The sequence below is a fragment of the Sabethes cyaneus genome, chromosome 2 (assembly GCF_943734655.1).
Source record: "Sabethes cyaneus chromosome 2, idSabCyanKW18_F2, whole genome shotgun sequence".
NCBI classification, from domain to species: Eukaryota; Metazoa; Arthropoda; class Insecta; order Diptera; family Culicidae; genus Sabethes; species Sabethes cyaneus.
The window spans coordinates 16,932,154-16,951,783 of NC_071354.1; the positions used below are offsets into that span (position 1 = coordinate 16,932,154).

The 19,630-nt window shown below is 41.9% G+C and overlaps 3 protein-coding genes across 13 annotated transcripts in view; 1 reads left to right on the forward strand and 2 right to left on the reverse strand.

The window, feature by feature from the left end:
* The first annotated feature begins 4,652 nt into the window (after positions 1–4,652).
* LOC128737390 (transmembrane protein 272-like) lies at positions 4,653–6,343 on the forward strand. Its single transcript, XM_053832016.1, has 2 exons — positions 4,653–5,183; positions 5,244–6,343. Exons 1-2 carry the CDS (start codon positions 4,922–4,924, stop codon positions 5,720–5,722), a joined length of 741 nt encoding a protein of 246 aa, XP_053687991.1. The 5' UTR covers positions 4,653–4,921; the 3' UTR covers positions 5,723–6,343.
* A 112-nt stretch (positions 6,344–6,455) lies between these two features.
* Positions 6,456–6,788, reverse strand: LOC128735140 (tetraspanin-9-like). The gene has a single exon (XM_053829637.1). It carries the CDS (start codon positions 6,786–6,788, stop codon positions 6,456–6,458), a length of 333 nt encoding a protein of 110 aa, XP_053685612.1.
* Positions 6,789–6,950: 162 nt separating this feature from the next.
* Positions 6,951–19,630, reverse strand: part of LOC128734274 (tetraspanin-4-like) — a 29,088-nt gene continuing 16,408 nt past the window's right edge. For all 11 annotated transcript variants that reach the window (XM_053828363.1, XM_053828371.1, XM_053828360.1 and 8 more), the window contains exons 3-5: positions 13,844–13,955; positions 13,482–13,673; positions 6,951–7,957 (exon numbers count right to left, since the gene is read on the reverse strand). In XM_053828363.1, coding sequence (XP_053684338.1) covers positions 7,520–7,957; positions 13,482–13,673; positions 13,844–13,921 — 708 coding nt within the window. In that variant the 5' untranslated portion in view covers positions 13,922–13,955 and the 3' untranslated portion in view covers positions 6,951–7,519. The remainder of the gene's footprint in view (positions 7,958–13,481; positions 13,674–13,843; positions 13,956–19,630) is intronic.

Genomic DNA, 19,630 nt, shown 5'->3' on the forward strand with positions numbered 1-19,630 from the left:
CTTGATAGTTAGAAATCAAGCATCAGGATCGCGGGTGTGCCGTTAGATGATTTGAAGCATGGCGACGGACTATTGAATTTGCTGTTCTATTCGAAGAGTAGGTGTGCAAAGAAGCAGTACTATCATCACGAAATCTCATATGCTCCTAGGGTTTGCGGACAACATGGATGTCATCGGTGTTAATCGTATGTATGAAGCGTACACGCATCTTAAGGAGATAGCTGCGAGGATAGGACCTATCATACATTCTACCAAAATAAAGTACATGGTGGCTGGTAGAGAGCGTAGTAGCCGGGTGTTGGAACTGCGGTGGTGATAGTTAGCTGTTAACTTGCTTCATTTAGAATTGGAACAATCTTTTGCTCATATTGTGGGGCTCTTGGTGGACGGATTTGGAAGTTCTTAGCGCCCACGTGTCGGAAATTTTGTTAGCTTCACCTATATATTTTTAACACTCCGCAAAACGACTATATTTTGTAAACAAACAACATGGAAGCCGAAAGAAGGGAAAAAATTGTGCAGTTATTTGGAAAATCCATTGTGGTCTGCATCTAGGCTAGCTAAACAGCTGAAATTGTCCAGAAATACCGTATGGCGCGTTATCAAACGGTATTAGGAAACATTAACGACGATTCGGAAGCCTCAAGCTAGTCATCGGAGTGGAATTGTCGACCGGAAACTGCATGGTAAGATTTTGAAAACCATTAAGACGAATCCCATCTGTCAGACCGTGATTTGGCCGAAAAATTCGGTGCTGCCCATAGTACCGTGAGGAGAATTCGACTCCGGGAAGGAATCAAGTCGTGTCGAGCTAGCAAACAGCCAAACCGAACCATAAAACGGAATAGTGTGGCCAAAATCCGTGCTCGAAAGCTATACGACCGGGTGCTAACCAAGTTCGACGGATGTCTTCTGATGGACGATGAAACCTATGTCGAGGCCGTGGTCAAGGCTGACTTCGGGCAAATGCCAGGTCAAAAATTTTACTTGGCAATGGCTCGGGGGGATGTTCCAAGCAAATTAAAATTTGTTTTTACAGACAAATTTGCACGAAATTTTTTGATTTGGCAGGCAGGGCATTTGCAGCTGTGGCAGAAAAACGAAAGTTTTCGTTACAAATAAGACAATGATGTCAGAACTGTACCAAAAGGAGTGTCTCCAAAAACAAATTTTCATTCGATTCCACCACCATCCCGTGATGTTTTGGCCATATTTGGCAAGCTGTCATTATAGCAAAGTCGTTCAAAAACGGTATGCAGAGAAAGGGGTCCAGTTTGTTCCGAAAGACCTTAACCCACCCCATTGCCCCCCGTTCCGCCCTATTGAGAAATGCTGGGCAATCATGAAGAGGAGACTCAAGGCAAAGGGAAAAGTTGTCAAAGACATCAGTCAGATGAAGACGTGGTGGAATATGATAGCCAAAACGATGGACGAAGAAAGTGTGCGCCGCCTAATGAGCCATATTATAGGAAAAGCTCGGGAATTTCTTCGAAACCGTGACGGATAATTTTATCCGTAGTTTTTCTTAACAATATAAAGATAATGCTACATTTGTGTAAAAAAAGATCTTGAATTCAATAATAAATAATTGAAATATTCGAAATTGTGTTTGTTTCAATATTCTCTGAAGCAAGTTTTACTTTTGAAATGGTCGACGAATTTGTTTACCTTGGTACGTTAGTGACATGTGACAACGATATGAGTCGTGAAGTGAAAAGGCGGATAGCGGCTGCCAACAGGGCTTTCTACGGATTACGTAGCCAGCTAAGGTCCTGTAGCTACAAAACTCATGCTCTATAAGACGCTAGTTATCCAGGTGGTACTCTACGGACGTTGGACCGATGGAGGTGTGGACGTTGAAAGAGAGCGACCGATAGAAGCCGACCACTTCGAGGCAATCCCTGTACTCGTTGGATGAGCGCTGTTGACCAGGGTTGCCACATGCACAGATTATTCTGTGTTTAACAGATATTTGAAAGAAATCGCCTGTACAGAATCTGTATGCATAGAATACAGATTTTCGCCAAATTACACAGATTAAACAGATTTTTGAGCTTTTACATGAGAGTGAAAGAGATGGAAATAGTCAGCAAAATGACTCTCTATCTCTTTCACTCTCATTGTTTTGCATTGGACAGATTTTTGCACAGATATTTTTCCTCGCCGTACAGATTGTCAGATTTTTCCAACAAAAAACACAGAATTATATGTGGCATCCCTGCTGTTGACGTAGATGCAAGAGCAGCGGGCGTTTGGGGCGATTGGAGAGCGGCAGCCCAAGACCGAGAAACGTGGAGACGGCTCCTGACCCCAGCACAGATTCGATAAGCGGATTGTCGCCGAAAAAGTGAAGTAAAATAAGTAAGCATACCTTCTATAGATGAATCCGTTGAACTGGCTTCATGAGTACATCGGCCAACATGGACTATACTAGGCAATTTTCCATTTTGATGACCTCTTGCAGGTCGAGGACGAAGAACTCTGTATCGATGTGCTTGATGCGTCGTTCGATTCGGTTGTCCGAAAACACGGTGGTGGTATTACCGATGCGTTCGTCGTTTGGTCCAAAAACCGTTTACTCCAGATGAGTCTGCACCCCTCAGTAAGCGCCGCGAGCTTCACTTCGGTCGACCTTAATGCGACACACACCAGCCCACACAATTGGTCCACCTCTGAACATAATAAGGATACCCGAGATTAACTTCCTGTCGCGAGAATCTGTGGCCCAAATCCACTTCTAGGAACATCTATCCACTGTGTATCCATCTCCTCTTTCTACTGTAAGTAGCTGATGTCGAGGGGAATTTTCGCCGGTTTCGATTGTCCAAGTCGAGTCCAAGCGTTGCGCAAATTTTCTAATGTACGAGGCATGATTGAACTTGAATCCGAATGCATTTATCTCTACCTCCATTCCATTCCATTATGACGAACATGTCCAAGCGATTCTCGCCTTGTATCGTATTACGTTGCCTTTCTCGTCCTTCTGATCCTGAAAAGCCACTGGAATCGCCTGTCTATAGCCCTGTGCTTGCTACATGGTATTCGGACCAGCCTCGTCAAGCTGGACTGGGGAATTATGTCGTCCAGGAAATCCAGCCTTAGGAAAGTCCGAACTTGGAATTGCTGACTGCTCGTAGCAGCTGGAGGTTGCTCGTCGACTTGGGATGACTTGTTGAGAAAAACCAAATGATGGTTCTCGAAGACATTCTTCTATAAGGGAACGGTTGATGATGTATGCCGAAGTTGCTACTGCTTCCACCCAGAAGGACTTTGGTAACTTTGTCTCAAACAGCGTGCATCTCGCTCGCTCAACGTTAGTTTTATTGACACGCTTGGTAATCTCATCTTTCTCAGAAGTGTACTCGGTGGAAATTAGGTGCGCAATTTCTGCGTCGTCAATGCGTTTCTGTAACGATCGGTTAGAGTACTCGTTACCATTATCGCTGCGAAGAACCTTCAGCTTTGACCCAGTCTGTTTCTCAGTTAAATAGCGCTCGAAACTGGCCGAATGCGTGGAGGATCTCAACTTCAAATTTCCAGTCGTTCAGTCATCCATGAACGACACGGAATACCGGCTTTTACCGATCGACTCCTCTTCCATTGATCCGCATATGTCCGTGTGGACAGGCTTTAGGAGACTTAAGCCGGCACTCCCGGCAGGAATTGCAAACCTTCCACTAATTCTCCGATCTTGGAAAATTATGATCAGTTTCAACTGTTCCGTTTTAGGTAGCGACTTGGCAAGCAATCTCTAAATATTTACTTATAGTTTCTGGAAATCCAGAGGATGGTCCAGTATTTATTTACATGTACAATCGAACGACTGCGATGTGTCTAGCAGCCAGCAAATTCACCTAATGTGATTGAAGCTGAAATATTAATCTGTGCGTTAACTTGTCGCACCCACTGGAAAAGTGATTTGCACCGAGATTGTCCTATGCCGCTCCCATGACTCCCATGACCGAGAATCATCTTCCCGCATAACAACGGTCCCACACCAAGCCGAGTAGTTGACGTGCGTCCGGGAAAGTACTACGTACCGTCTAAAATAGCTAGATTATTGAGGTAGCCCGCTCGGATTAAGCTGGTAAAAGTTGGCATGCTCAAATCAACGTAAGTCAAGCGCTTACTTACACCGCTCGTTCCTCACCGCCAATATTATCATCACATAGTACAGCCGTCCCTGGCGAGGACTCATTGCATTCCTCCTCCAGGTTCCACTAGACTCAACTATAAGAGAGACATTTTTGGCACTGTCATGAGGCTTCGTCGGTATAATACAGAATTCAGTATAAAAAAGAGTAATAAGATTCGAATCTACTACGATCATTCGCTTATCCAAGCAGGACTCGGTAATATTAGGGTAACCAACCTATTTTGGATCCCATCAGCAGATGTACATAATTTGGATTGGACACTTCTATTTGATTTTGCTGTGAGTGTCCAAACACTCACATTTTCCGTAAATAACATTTCTGCTATCAAAAAAATTTACTCAATTTTTCAGACACATTTATTTCCGTGCATGTGACGAAATATTTCATTCTGATATGTTTTGATTTTCCGAATAAAATTTACTAGCAAAAACATTGACAGAAAGAAAAATTTGCATTTATGCTTTTAGTGGTTCTACTAGTGAAGTGTGTTAAATTTTAGTTTGCTACTTATGAACAGAGCATAATTAGGTAGTTACGATGTAAAAAGTCTATAACGTGTAATCTAAAATGCGTACAACATAAAAAACTAGATAAATCAATGACTCAACCTGCCGGCCTGTTCAACGACGTCGAGACCGATACACCTCGAAATATTGTATCAATTCGGAACGAATACGTCCGAGCCCCGAATGGGTTTGTTTTCTAGAGCTACGATAGGTATTTGATAGAGTTACCACTATTAGATAGTAATACAAAAAACAAAAATGAGTACAACCACGGCACATTTGCCCTCGCACAATCAAACTCTAGTCGTAGATATGAATCGTAGTGGTAATACAAGTAGAGTAGCACCGGCCTTCAGCAGCGAATACTGGGAGGATCCACCAGGGTATGATGATGTGGTTACACCGGAGGCTCCGCCTCCACCGTACGAGTCACTGTTTGGTCGCGTCCGAGAAGTTCACAAAGCTTCGAACGGGACGTTGGATTTTGTGAAGAACGTTGTCACGCTGCTGTTGGGAACTTGTAAGTTTTAGGTTCGCTATTATAAGCAATGGTAAATTATGTTGAGTTATGTTTTTTTAGTGGGCTGCACCATTATTCTTGGGATTACGATTGTCATTCCTCTTTGTATGCTTGCCTTTGGTATGATGTTCATGCGTCAGTGTCCTAAAAGTGAGTATATTCCTGTTTTTCTCATGGTCGGCGGTGGCTTGGGAATTATCAAGCAGCTGTTGCATCTATCTACACGAGTGCGAAGCAGAGTAGAGGATCAGGAACTGGAGCGGCTGCGGCAATACCCAACGCAAACCATGATCAACTGTTTCCTGCTCGGTTGGTTCGTCATCGGATCCTTTTGGGTGTACGGAATCTACGAGCCAAGTTACGATCCCGCTAGCAAAAATGGCTATTGCAACAAAACGTTGTACCTATTCTCGTTTTGGTTGCTGTCGTCGATTTATATTGCATTGGGAGTAGTGACATTTATTTTGGTGGGAGTGGCTATTCTTGGAACCGTTATCGGTTTTTTCTCGCTCTGGCACAATGCCGATGAATCTGCGTAATGGTTGTTGGAATCCTCCTGTAGTAGTTTTACAGAAAATTTCATGGGATTTCATAAACCATTTGCTTTTTCATTGCCCACCTTGTATTTGATAAGTGATCTCCAATTGATTAGGAATTCTGACATTGATCTCTTAAACCCTCCACAGTTTACCCATCTTTTGATAGAAAATGTCCAAAGACAAATTAAGTGTTACCGTTTTCATAGCTAAATATGTGATATTTTCGCCAAACTTATTAGATGTATTAATACAAAGCGCTTTCTAAAAGTCAAAAAAGAAGAAAAAAATTGGTGTATGTAATTTATTGCTAAAACTTTGGATGTTACTGTAGTTTACTTCATTCTGCGTAGAAAGTAGAACCAACCGATAAGCATGACTAGTTTTTATTATTGAAGTGAGCAAACTACATACATTTATACATCTTTCCATATTCAGTATTTATAACATTCAACGGTGCCTCAACTTTTAAACTACCTTCAACCAAGTTATTGATAATCCGCTACCACAATATGCAAACACTTTTGATCGCATTTTACTATAAGAAGCTTATCTGGAATTCTGATATTATTACGGAATGGGCTTTGAACAGTTAGTCCTTTCTCATGCAACCGATCTAGTATAAGCTACAAATACTTTACTCGTTGTTAACAACGAATTTAAGCTTTAATGCAATGCCCGTAAACGCTGTACTGTTTTATTTGCGAATATCACCGTCCTCGGCGTGTAGCCCAATCTATAGTGACGTTAATATGTAGTAAGCAAGCACAATTCCAGGGATCATCACGAAAGCCAGTACCAATCCAGCGCCACCCAAAATGCTACCATTTCGGAACAGTTCCTTCGTAACTGCATGGTAACAGCCTTGCTGAAAGATGGTCAATTCAGTTTGCAGCTCCTGACAGGGTCGCTTGCGTCCGGCAAATTCTTCCATACAGCACGACTCTGGAATCCGTTCGTGCCAGTCGTTAAAGTCGGTCACTCCGCAGCACTGTAGGTCCTCCTGGGTGATGTCCCAAGATATCGTAGTCATGCGACGTCGTCCGTACAGTGTCATCGTTTCGTGCATTTTGTCCTGTAGCGAATCGATGGCGCGACTTCGAAATGCGTACCCTAAGATACATCCGAGAAAGAGTAGCACGAACAGCAAGAAGAGTGAAAGAAAATACTGCAAGTATAGGGGTACAAGTGGTTAGACGATTTAAGAAACCAAAGATTGGACGTTCTTTTTAAATCTTTATTAACTATTGTATCAGTTAGATTTTACAATGACACATGTATGACAGACAACTATTTGACAGTAGTATGGAATGAATGTCCTATGATTGATCGACTTTTTTGGATTTCTAACACATCGTACTCCAAACTGTGCTACTACTGAAACAATGGAAATAACTTAAAATCGAAGCGGTGGCGAATAAGGCATGAGAAGAAAGCTGATTGTGATGTCGATCGTTTTAAATGCATCATGCACTGTTTTATATTTACATCTCATCCTGTTTTGATGAATTATACCGTGAGATTCTGCTGCCAATAGCCTTTACTTGTAATAAGCTAAAACCTACCACTAACAAGATAAAATCATTTCGTAAATCAATCCGCAAACGTAACTTAAGCTTGCCTATCATTGTTGTACTTTTTTTTGCTCTCAGGTAATCAGAACAACTGGTAGGCAATTTGAATTTGAAAATCTTAAAATAAAAAAAAAACTTGACTGTCACGGTTTGCCGTGAAACTCCACTTGCTGCTTGCTAGGCTAAATAAAAAAATTGCGAATCGTATAAGGCACAACCGGGTCAGCTATTCTATCATTCGGAATAACGAGCAGGAGAAGATCATCCCAAATATCAGCAAAATGGCCACTATAATTCCGGAAGCACCGATGATGGCCGCGTTGTCCCGGATCAAGTTGGACGTTATATCCAGACATCCCTGGATGTGGATGTTCTCCGGCGTCGGATGGTCCTGGCAGGGTTTGAAATCGGTGAACGTCTTCTGACAGCAGGACTGCGGAATGGATCCACGCCAATCGTTGTAGTGCTTAACGCCGCAGCACTTCAGCCGCTCCTGGGTGATGTCCCACGCTTGGGTGATCGAGCGCTTACCGTACGCACCGTAGAAGTTCATCGACGATTTCATCTCCTGCTGCATCGTTTGGGAAACCTTCTCGCGGAACACGTAGCCCAGAATGCCACCGATCAGCATGGTGACGAAAATCAGGAAAATCAAAATAAAGTACTGCAAACGAAAGGAAACAAGCGAGAAAAATAATTGGGTGTGGTGAGTGGTTGTTTTTACATATGGTGCATAAGACGGATGCAAGTAAATGCGTTATTGGTGAAAAGAATGATTAATGCGGTCTACAAAAGTTGTTTCATTATACTATTCGTTTATCTGTCTGTCGGTTTGTTTGTTTAAATTCTATCCTAATGAACTCTGGTATCCTAAGGAACTACTGGTCAACTCCGCCAGTGAGGGACCTCGCTGATGAACTAACACGTGTGACTCCATAAAAAGAGTGAACAAGTGATGGGAAAATTGGATCGGGACCCGAACTATCTGTCACAAGTCAGGATAAAGGACGAGTGTTGAGATTTGTCTTTCGGTGTGCAGCGCTGGATGGGTCCATGACAGACATGTGATGGATCCATCTAGATCTGCACACAGAGTCTCTTCCGCGGCAAATCTTGTAAAAAAACTTTTGCTCCCAATGTAGCAAGCAACATTGGAGCATGCTGCATTCTGAGTAAATTGCGGAGGAGGACCCCAATCCTCGGTGTAACGCGACCCGTGCCTAAGGATGAATGCTTGGGGGGTCTAATTAGTCTCCCAAGGTCGAACGGAGCCTCAATGGTACCAGGGAATCTCGTGCAGTAATTTGCTCCCTCTGTTCTAAGCTGGTAAAGGACAGCTGATTCTTTCTCCCAGCAAATTAAGACCATCGAGATGGAAACAATTAATGAAAGTTTTAATATACATACATACAATATACATACAATAACAAATCAAGTGGGGGATCAGCGCTCAGGAGTGACCCTGACATCGATAAGACCCAAGAGGAAACTGGCGATGCTGATATAATCAGTCAAATCCCAGGACCCAGTGGTGTCAACGGTGCAATACTAAATCTAAAACAGCCCGGTCGTACCACAAATCATACAAAATTACAAAGAAAAAATGTTAAATTTGTCCAGGTAAATCTTCACCATGTAAATTGCTCCCTACTGTACTTTGTAGAAGATTCACAGAAAGCAACCTGGATGTAGCACTGATAAAGGTTTGGAAGGAAGGAATTCCTACAAAGTCGTGTAAATTGATTTACGCCAAGAGTTGCCATTTTAGTAAGTGAAAACATAAAAAGTTTTCCAATTACAGAATTGATTACAAAAGATCTCACAGCAATAATGATGGAGGTTCGAACGACCCATGGTACGACTGAAATTTGCGTAGCATCGGCATATTTTCCAGGAGATGTGGGTGAAGTACCTCCATCAGAAGTGGTAAATTTGGTTTCTTACTGCAAGAAACAAAACAAAGAATTGTAATTGGATGTGATGCAAATGCCCATCACACTTTTTTTGCCAGAACAGATACCAATAACAGAGGTGAACTCTTTTTGGACTTTATATCATCAAATGATATAGATATATGCAATAAAGCGGAAGAGCCAACTTTTGTAAACGCAATAAGGCAAGAAGTACTTGACTTAACACTGTGCAGTCCAACGATGACTGATAAAATAAAAAATTGGCACGTATCGAATGAAGAATCCTTGTCCGACCACAAGCAAATTATATTTGATTACGAAGCCAATCAGCAACTTAAGCAAATTATTAGAGATCCCAGGAAAACAAACTGGGATCAGCATAATTTGAAACTGAAGATTGGAGTCAAGAACTTGAAAGGCTGCTCAAGGACATGTAAAGAACTTGAGGACAACTCAAAACAACTTTCAAACCTGATCCAACAAGCTTATCACGAAAGCTGTCCTGCAAAGGAACGGTCTACGAATAGAGATGTACCTTGGTGGAACAAAACTTTGGAGAAATTTAGAAAGAAAACTCGGAAATTATTTAACCGGGCAAAAAGACAACAGTGGGAGGAGTATAAACAAACTCTCACTGCCTATAATAGAGAAATATAAAGATCAAAGAGGATTCATTGGAGGCACACATGTGAAAACATTGAAAATACTCCAGCAACTGCTAGATTGCAGAAAATCCTCGCTAAAGATCATTCTAATGGGTTAGGTACTTTGAAAAAAGAGGATGGCTCTTTTACTAACTCAACTAAGGAAACATTAGAGTTAATGATGAGAACACATTTTCCCTGTTCAATCATTAATACATGCGGAGACCAAAGTGCACCGGCATTGAGAACTGTAAATCTTGAAACCAGGACAGACATTCACGAAAAGGCGAGTGAAATGACTGGGTTAGATAGAAACAGGAATGATGCTTGTACCTTGGCCAAAAAAATTTTTACAAGAAGCAAGGTTGAATGGGCGATTGACACTTTTGAACCCTTGAAATCACCGGGTAGGGATGGAATTTTTCCTGTACTACTACAGAAGGGCAAGGCGTTTTCAACACCTATTCTAACAAACCTTTTTCAATCAAGCCTGATACTAGGTCATATACCAGCAGTATGGCAACAAGTACGGGTCACGGTCATTCCGAAGGCTAATAAGAAAGATAAGACTTCACCAAAATCCTTCCGGCAGATAAGCTTATCGTCTGTTGTGTTAAAAACAATGGAAAAAATAATTGATGAGCATATAAAGTCATCATATTTAGCCAAAGATCCTTTGAGCAAATATTAATTCGCATATCAAGAAGGCAAATCTTCAATAACAGCAGTACAAACTGTTGTAAAAAAACAAGAAAAATCCTTTGAAGCGAAAGAAATTTCACTAGGTGCCTTCCTTGACATAGAAAGCGCATTTGATAATTCATCTCATAATTCAATGATTACGGCTATGACGAAACGTGGTTTCGATATATCCATTATCGACTGGATTAGCGAAATGCTATCAAAAAGGGAGATATCAGCAAGCCTTGGAAGCTCATCTAGAAGCATTAGAGCAGTAAAAGGTTGCCCACAAGGAGGCGTAATATCACCTCTATTGTGGTCTTTAATGGTTGATGATCTTCTTCAAAAGTTGACGGCGCTAGGCTTTGAAATAATTGGCTTCGCAGATGATATAGTCATAAATGTTCGAGGAAAATTTGATTCTATTATCGCGGACCGAATGCAAATGGCTTTAAGTTTGATTTCATCATGGTGTGATAGGCAGGGCCTCAGCATAAATGCCAATAAAACTACTATCATACCATTTACGAGAAGGAAAAAATTTACATTAAATAACATCAGATTAAAGGGAACACTTAAAACTTTCAGACACTGTCAAATATCTTGGAGTATTTCTTGACAGAAAACTTAATTGGAACACACATCTAGAGCAAGCAGTAAATAAAGCAACAAATGCTCTTTGGATATGTAAAAGAACTTTTGGTAAGCAATGGGGACTGAAACCGAAGATGATCCATTGGATCTATTCGGCCATTGTCAGACCCAGGATTACCTATGCTTCGTTGGTCTGGTGGCCAAAAACGAAAGAGAAAACTACCCAAATAAAATTTGGAAAAACTTCAAAGGCCTAGCCACTCTCTCAATAACAGGTGCAATGAGAAGTACACCATCGAAGGCATTGGATGCTTTACTCAATATACTTTCATTGCATCAGTTTATACAATTAGAAGCTGAAAAAGTGCTCTGAGAATGAAAGATCAATGGACCTTTTCGAAGGAGACTTAACAGGCCATCTCAGTATTCTAAAAACTATTAGTACCGTCATCCGGGGCGAGATTGTGCCAAAAAGCATATGTTTTTGTTCTTTAGCTCAGTATACACACAATTTAGGAACTAAGTTGATTTCAAATCAGTCAATACATACTAAATTGTTCAATTAACAACTACCGTAGAGTTGGTATAGTTACAATGAAAACTAATTTTACTGGAAGTGCATGAACTTTGAAAGCTCGAAAAGTACAAAGTTTCGAAAAATATTATTTTCGTAATCAAAAGTTATCCAACGCATAATAACCTTTCAATACATTGTAAATGATTAGTTTATATACCTTCAAAATAGCAAGTTGATGCGATTTCTTGTTTGGGTTGATTTATGTGGGACATTTTTTACAAGCGTTATTTCCGAGTATTTTTGATCACGAACTTTGAAACCCTGTTTAGGCTAAATTGTTTGCTAATATTATCTGTATTCTACTCTAAGTTATGAATAAATATGTTATATTCATCATCATTTTGAATTTAGGTCACCAGTTTCTATAGATATAATAAATTTTCACAAATAAACATTTTTTGGTTTTTGGCACAATCTCACCCCGGATGGCGGTATTAATCCTCTTGTAACCAGTAATGTAACCAGTAAAGATTGGATGGAGAAAAAATACAACTTCAATCGACTATTTCGTGTATTTGAGCCTAGACGTAATTCCTGGGAAGATGGTGGTCCCGATCTTCGTCCAGGCTCGACAGTTTTCTATACAGATGGTTCCAAAATGGACAATCAAGTGGGAGCAGGAGTAACTGGCCCAGAAATAGACATGTCAATTTCTATGGGCAGATGGCCAACTGTATTCTAAGTTGAAATACAAGCAATTCTAGAATGTACGACTGTGTGCTTGCGCAGGAACTATAGACATTCAAATATATGCATCATGTCCATGTCGGTCAAGCAGCTCTAAACGCTCTAAAGTCGGCGACATGCACATCAAAACTTGTCTGGGAATGTATTCTATCACTCCAAAAATTGTCTTGTAACCAAGTCAACTTGTACTGGGTGCCAGGTCACTGTGGAATTGATGGAAATGAAAGAGCTGATGCGCTAGCAAGACTCGGATCATCTCATCAATTTGTAGGACCTGAGCCCTTCTGTTGCTTATCTGCTTCTGCTTTAAAAATGGAGCTAAAGGCATGGGAATGTACGAAAGTGGAATCAAATTGGAATAACACTTTCAATGCTAGGCAGTCGAAACGTTTTATCTCTCCAAACGTTTCAATGACTCGCAAAATCCAGGAGCGTTCGAAGAAAGATCTAAGCATTTATACTGGTCTTATAACAGGACATTGTCCGAGCCGCTATCATCTGAAGCTAATGAGAAAACTTCATGGTGATATATGTCGCTTCTGTAGCATAGAAAAAGAAGATTCGGTTATGCCGATGTCCGGCAATTCTCAATAAAAGATTAAGGTTCCTCGAAAGAGGGCTGCTAGAACCCTCTGATAACCACCTATGTTTCTTTACTTTCTAATACTAAAAATTATTCAAATTTCTGACTTCATTTATAAGTCAACACAAAAACATGAGTTGGACCTATCTTTTTTAAGTCCTAAAATTAGCTTTTGAGTAAAATCGATTGCTAGGAGATCATAATTTCAATCTAAAAAAGGCATAGAATTAAATTAAAAGCAAGAGTAAAAATCTATCAGTTTTGCAGTATTTAAAGTTTGATGGTTGTCTTGTCGTGCCAGCTATGATATGTGCAGAATTTAAGGAACGTTACTACTATTACTACTGTTCTTGCAGAAAACTAGAAGTGTCACAACGACGATTGCACCTCGTCTGGTTACTACGAGAGATTACTACTGTCAGCATGACTAATCTGTCCGGTTCCACACACTACACACGTGCTGTCGTTGTCGGTGAGTATACCTCTTGTCTGCATCTAAAACAACTTACCGTCAGCAGCATACACTTGTACTCCTTGGCCGCACCGATGCATCCGAAGAAGGACAGCAGGCAAACGAGCGCCGAGGTCGCTATGAGCACGTAAACCGCACCGGAAAATAGATTCGTCCCCAGCAGCTCGTTGATGAAGTTTTTATCCACCAGTGTCCAGACACCGAGGCCGAACACGATGGCACCGCCGATCTGCATGCGAGGGGAAAAAATTGCAACACAACAGAGGAGAGCATTAGAATCGGTATTTGGAGGAGACATGCACGGCACGCAGACTAGTTGGCAATTGCATTGCGTGACCGGATCACTCGGTTATCGCCTGCTGCGCGCCGTAACGGCTGACAGACAGAACAGGTACTTACGAAAATTATGAAATTGGAGATGAACATGCTATACTTGACACACTGCCCGCAGCAGTCCATTCTACCGCCGGATCCCATCGTGACGCTGTGATTTCAAGTCCGCTGACAATCACTGAAATGATAGCATACGTTGAAAACATACGATTAGAATTCTATTGATTCAAATGGTGACACGTGCTATTATTTAATGTTACTTTCAATGCATTACCTACTCATGCCAGGGTTAATTTGCCTACGAGTAAATTTATTAGATTCGATTAGAGACTACTCTATGGCAATTAAATCAACAACGTGCCGTAACTTGACCAGATGCTGAAGCACGTTCGTGGTCTACCATAAAACGGCGCGCTCATTGAAGTCACCACCATCACCTGACACCACTTGACAGCCAGTGGTCCGGTATAGGTGACTGATCGGGTTTCCGCGATTGAAACCGCACGTGTGCTGGTGGCTTCCTTTTGTGTAGTAGAAACATTCCATTCGAATGTGTCTGCTCATTCATAACAACGCAGTTCAAAGAGTCATGACCGGCGGGCAAGCAAAGGTTGCGGCGATCGACAACCGTGTCTAAACCAGAGGCAGAGGTCACTCCATCGGGTCCACTTCCAGCTCGGTGTCGATCGTCATTTCGTCAAGCTGGAAGAGCCATATCCCTTTCCGTGAGTAACTGGAAAAGTGAAGGGACATCGTCGTCCATTGTGGCTGGCGATAGTGGTGACTGCGAACTATGTGGCAGCTGCCCAATGCCAAGGACTCTCGAGTCTTGAAGCGACTGTTGTTTGAGCGATGACCGAGCTACGAAATAAGCAGCAAATGCGCGTAAACAACAACGGCATCGAACTGTGCCGACCGCCGCCGGAAGCCTTGAACGAGGTGATTCGTTGTTTTTTTTCGGGCTTGTAGTTCAGTTTTTGGTGTAGCGTTGATGAAAATGTTTTTTTGCCGATCCGCTCGTGTGCTGGTACTAATTTTTGATTGGCGATATCCATCAGTCGGCGTTAATGGTATAAGTTCAAAAAAGCCATGTTTATTTTAAATCGTTTTGATCAGCGGAAAAATTCTTTTTATTTTTGTGGATTGGATGCGATTGCACAAGAAATTGACCGTGACCTCGTTACATGCTTCATGAGCAGGTTACGGTCCATTGATAGTGAAACACGCTTCTCACACTGTTGTTCATCCCTCTGACACCCGTTTGTAGACGTAATTGATTGTAATTGGAGTAAATTATTCCGTTTACTTGCTAGACATTGCTAAACACAACCCGGCCAGACGCTGTGCTGCTGGTAAGTGCGGTCGTTGCGGTAAACTTGTACTGACACACAACCGAGACAACAATTAGGTAGATACGCAGTTGCACTTGATAATGGCCTCGGGGATCACGATCATTTCCTGATCGTTCAGCCTCTTGTATACTTATACATATTTGTGAGCGCATGGACTGAATTCTGCTAACTTTGCTCGATTTCGGATGTTGGATATTTGCAATATTTCATCGGATCGCTATTACCGAGCGGAGAGGAAAGATGCAGAATTAAACCAGTTATCGAGTGACTTTCGATTTCATCCGTTTCCACGCCGAACACTTCCCTCTGGTGGTTAAGTTATTCCGACGGGTGTACTTTTGCTTTCGTTGCTTACGTTCCTGTTGCGCACGGTTGAAAAAGCAGTGCAATAGTAATTTATGAAAGATATTTCTTTGCCTAACCCTTTTTACCGTTGGGGCTTGACTTCTGGCAAGTAATTCAATTTTCACTTCCGATCTCCAAACATGGGCAGATAGCGATCGCATTAAAATTTATCTTTTTATGTTTCTGTTTTTCGATTAAAGGTTCAAGTAGGTTCAACAGTTCAGAAGTTAATCTCAGACTTTCAGTCCACTGCACCGCTGCAGCATTCCGAAACCGCGAAAAGAAGGTTCGGCAGGCGTCTATCGCGGCGGCTGTCGTGAACGTGTTTTGTACGATCAACCGGTTGCGCAATAGGGTTGTAGCAAGCAAACTTACGTTAAGGACTTGGGCTTGGGTAAGCTTTTTTTATGGGCATACTCGACCGGATTGGGTGTACTTCCTGCAAGCTAAGCGCTTTGGGTTTGGGTGACTGCTTATGCAGGACCGCGCCAAGCCGTGTTGATCTTGGATCTACCGCGCAGCGATAGATTTGAACGGTTTGCTAATGGGAATTGATGAGGAGATCGACCGGCTTTTAGCTCAACCGACCGACTGATAAATTGCAACAGTAAGGCAGGTTCATGTGCCGACCCGGCGTACGATCGGGCCGCGAGAAAATGTTGCAATTATAAGTTTCTTCGCGTCGAGCGCCAAAGGTCAGGTCATCGATGCTGCTGCTCGTACGTAACGTAATGATATCGGCGTGGATTTTAAGTGATTAGTTTCAAACTATTATCGGCCGGGTTTTCCCTCGTGCGCGCGCCTCGCCAATAAAGTTGCACAATTGCATAACGAGATGCCGAGTCGCAAACCAGAAGTTGCTCGGGATGTTTTGTGACTGGACTGATGAAGAGTGGCAAAATACAACCCCGATTGCGACTGCGGCCGTCGCTAGCTAACGCGAATGCCAATAACGTACCACACCCTGCTCCATGCGAGGAGGCCAAACAGAGTGTATGACTTGCGAACAACAACAACACCAACTGACATATATAACCAGCACGGTTTGCCTTAAGCCTGGCTAGGAGTTGTGGGTTTGTTATGAATTATCTCACAATCAGTTGATTATTCAGTGTAGAACTCGACAAATGGGCGTTGTTTTTAATCACAGAAATTGCTTAACTATGGTTTTTATTTAATAACATTTTTATGTTTTGTTTAAGGTTTAATTAATGACCCAATTTCAGTTAAAACCCCGGTACATCAGCAATTCCCCTGAAGTTTCTATTCCCACCCGTAAACCGGGAATGTAGGCAATCATTACTAAAACAAACACCGGAAGACAAACATGAGGCTCGCCGCGGGTGTCATTGCCCTCCAAGTGCGAAGTGCATTAACCTGACCTCACACGGGGACGGCCTACAATTAGAAAAAAATTGTCGCATATACATATGTTTATTGTCCGCCACACGACCATGACTGGCTGGACTCAACTTACTTCGACACACAAAAACGGGGGGTTCGAAATAGAGTGGCACAATGCATGAATGAATTTGACTAATAAATTGTCTCGAAACACGCAAATGAATCATAAAAAGGTTCGTGTGTTTTTATTGTTCTATTTTCTGTACACCCTGTTGGTTGTACAAACAGAACCGGTGAGGTTAAAATAATGAAAATGTGGAGCAAAAACCTTCACTGACCGAATTTGGCGTGTTACTATACTTTTAATAATAGAGATTTGGTTTAAGCTCACTAATATTTTTAGCTACCTTTTTGGATCTTTTTCGAACTTGTTCTACTTTTAAAACAGCCTTGTAAGACTATGATTGGTACATAAGATTGAGACCCCCTGCCCTATTGGTCTTTTAAACTATTGAATTACTTGAAGTCCGAATGATATTTTCTTCGTGGTTGAGTTTAGATCGACCAACTGCTTTTCTTTTGTGAGGTATAATCTATTTATATAAGAGGTTTATGTCTGTACCAAAAACCAGGACTCTGACAGGACATTATAAAAAGTTTATCGGTAACTAAAAGAGGCCCCTGACAGCACATCATGCTTTCGTAGCAATGCACCATGGGCATAAACGAGCGAAAAAACAGACGCAATTAAGATATGGCCTGCAGGCTGATAAAATATAGGTGATCTTATGTAATTTTCGGAGAATCTCGTGGTGCCCACCCCTTTCCTGTTTGCCATCGGGAAGTTCCCCATTTTGCTCATTTTCCCCTATTTTTGACATTTTTTCATACTTATTGGACTATACCAAGCTAGCGGAAAATTTTTCTTAAGATCACCTACATTTTATCGGCATGCAGGCCATATCTTAATTGCGTCTGTTTTTTCGCTCGTTTTTGCCCATAGTGCAATGGGTTGTATTGTCAGTCACCACAGTCACTGGTTGACTGCTGGACTGCTCGATTGGTCAACTGGTTGACTAGACTGCTCGACTGGACTAGTCGATTAGACTGCTCAACTGAGCTGCTCGACTTAACTAGTTGATTAGACTACTTGACACATTTGTTCGACTTACTACTCGACCCGACTGCTCGACTTACTACTCGTCCCAACTGCTCGACTTAATTACACGATAGAACTGCTCGACTGGACTGTTCGATTCGACTGCTCTACTAGACTGCTTGACTGGACAGCTTGATTCAACTACTCGACTAGACTGCTCGACTCAACTGCTTGACTTGACTCAACTGTTCAACTAAACTACTGGACTCAACTGCTTGACTCAACTATTTGATTGGACTATTCGAGACGGCTGCCCAACTGCTCAACTGTCCAACTGGTGGCAGCTCGACTCAACTGACGACTGGACAGCTTGATTCAACAGCTCGACTCGACTCGACTGCTCGACTGGACTACTCAACTCAACTACTCGATTAAACTGTTCGACTGGACTGCTCGATTCAACTAGCTAAACTGTTCGATTCGAGTGCTCGATTCAACTGCTCGGCTGGACTACTCCATTCAACTGCTCGACTAGACTGCTTGACTGAACAGCTTGATTCAACTGCTCGATTTGACTGCTCGACTCAGCTGTTCGACTAGACTGCTCGACTCGCCTGCTCAACTCGATTGCTTGTCGCGATATTATATGGTCGGTGTTAAATCAGACCGGACCAAGTCGCAAAATTTAAAAAAATGAGTTAATGACATTGACCAAACTCGTGTTTTAGTCTTTGACCGTGAAATGCCGTCAGGCATTAATATTAATATTTTTTGAAACGATGGCTTTACAATTGATGGAGGAACGGTAGGGGAAAGTAATGAAATTTTTTTGGGAAAGGAGGGGAAAGAGCGGAAAGGAAGGGGGTGGGGGTAATAGGTAGCTACGCTTAACAAGTTGTCGTTGTGACTTCTATCTTTTGTCCAACGCTGGAGAGGATCAGAGATTATAACCGGATCGGAACCCACACATGCCAGGGCGTGTGGCTCGCTGGTACCCGTGTACCTTTGAACCATAGAGGCACTGGACAAAAGTTATTGACTAATGTCTTATGAAAGAGTTTGAAATTCGTCGAGTTCGATTAGTTTTTGAGTTACGCAAAAATTTCTGTTTTATTTGTATGAGAGTCTTTATCCCCCTACCACAGGGTTAGGGGTCTCAAACAATCATAAAAAAATTCCTGCCTCCAAAACCCCCCACATGCCAAATTTGGTTCTATTTGCTTGCTTAGTTCTCGAGTTATGAGGAAATTTACATTTCATTTGTATGGAAGCCCCCTCTCTTAAAGGTGAGAGGGGTCATAATTCCCCTCCCAAAGAGGGGAGGGGTCTTAATTCACCATAGAAAAAATTCTTGTCTCCAAAAATAACCATACGTCAAATTCCATTTGCTTGATTAGTTCTCGAGTTATGCAGAAATTTGTGTTTTATTTGTATGGGTTCCCCCCCCTCTTAGTGGGGGGAGGGGTCTCTAACCATCATAAGAACCTTCCCTGGCCCCAAAAAACCCTACATGCAAATTTTCACGCTGATCGGTTAAGCAGTTTTCGATTCTATAAGGGACATACGGACAGACAGACAGAAATCCATTTTTATAGATACAGATTTAATTTGTAAAAATAGTTATTGGAATAGCTGCTACAATTAATCAACTTGAACCCTTCTAATCTGAGGTGTCTTACGGAGAGAGCACGATATCTATGAACTAAATAATCA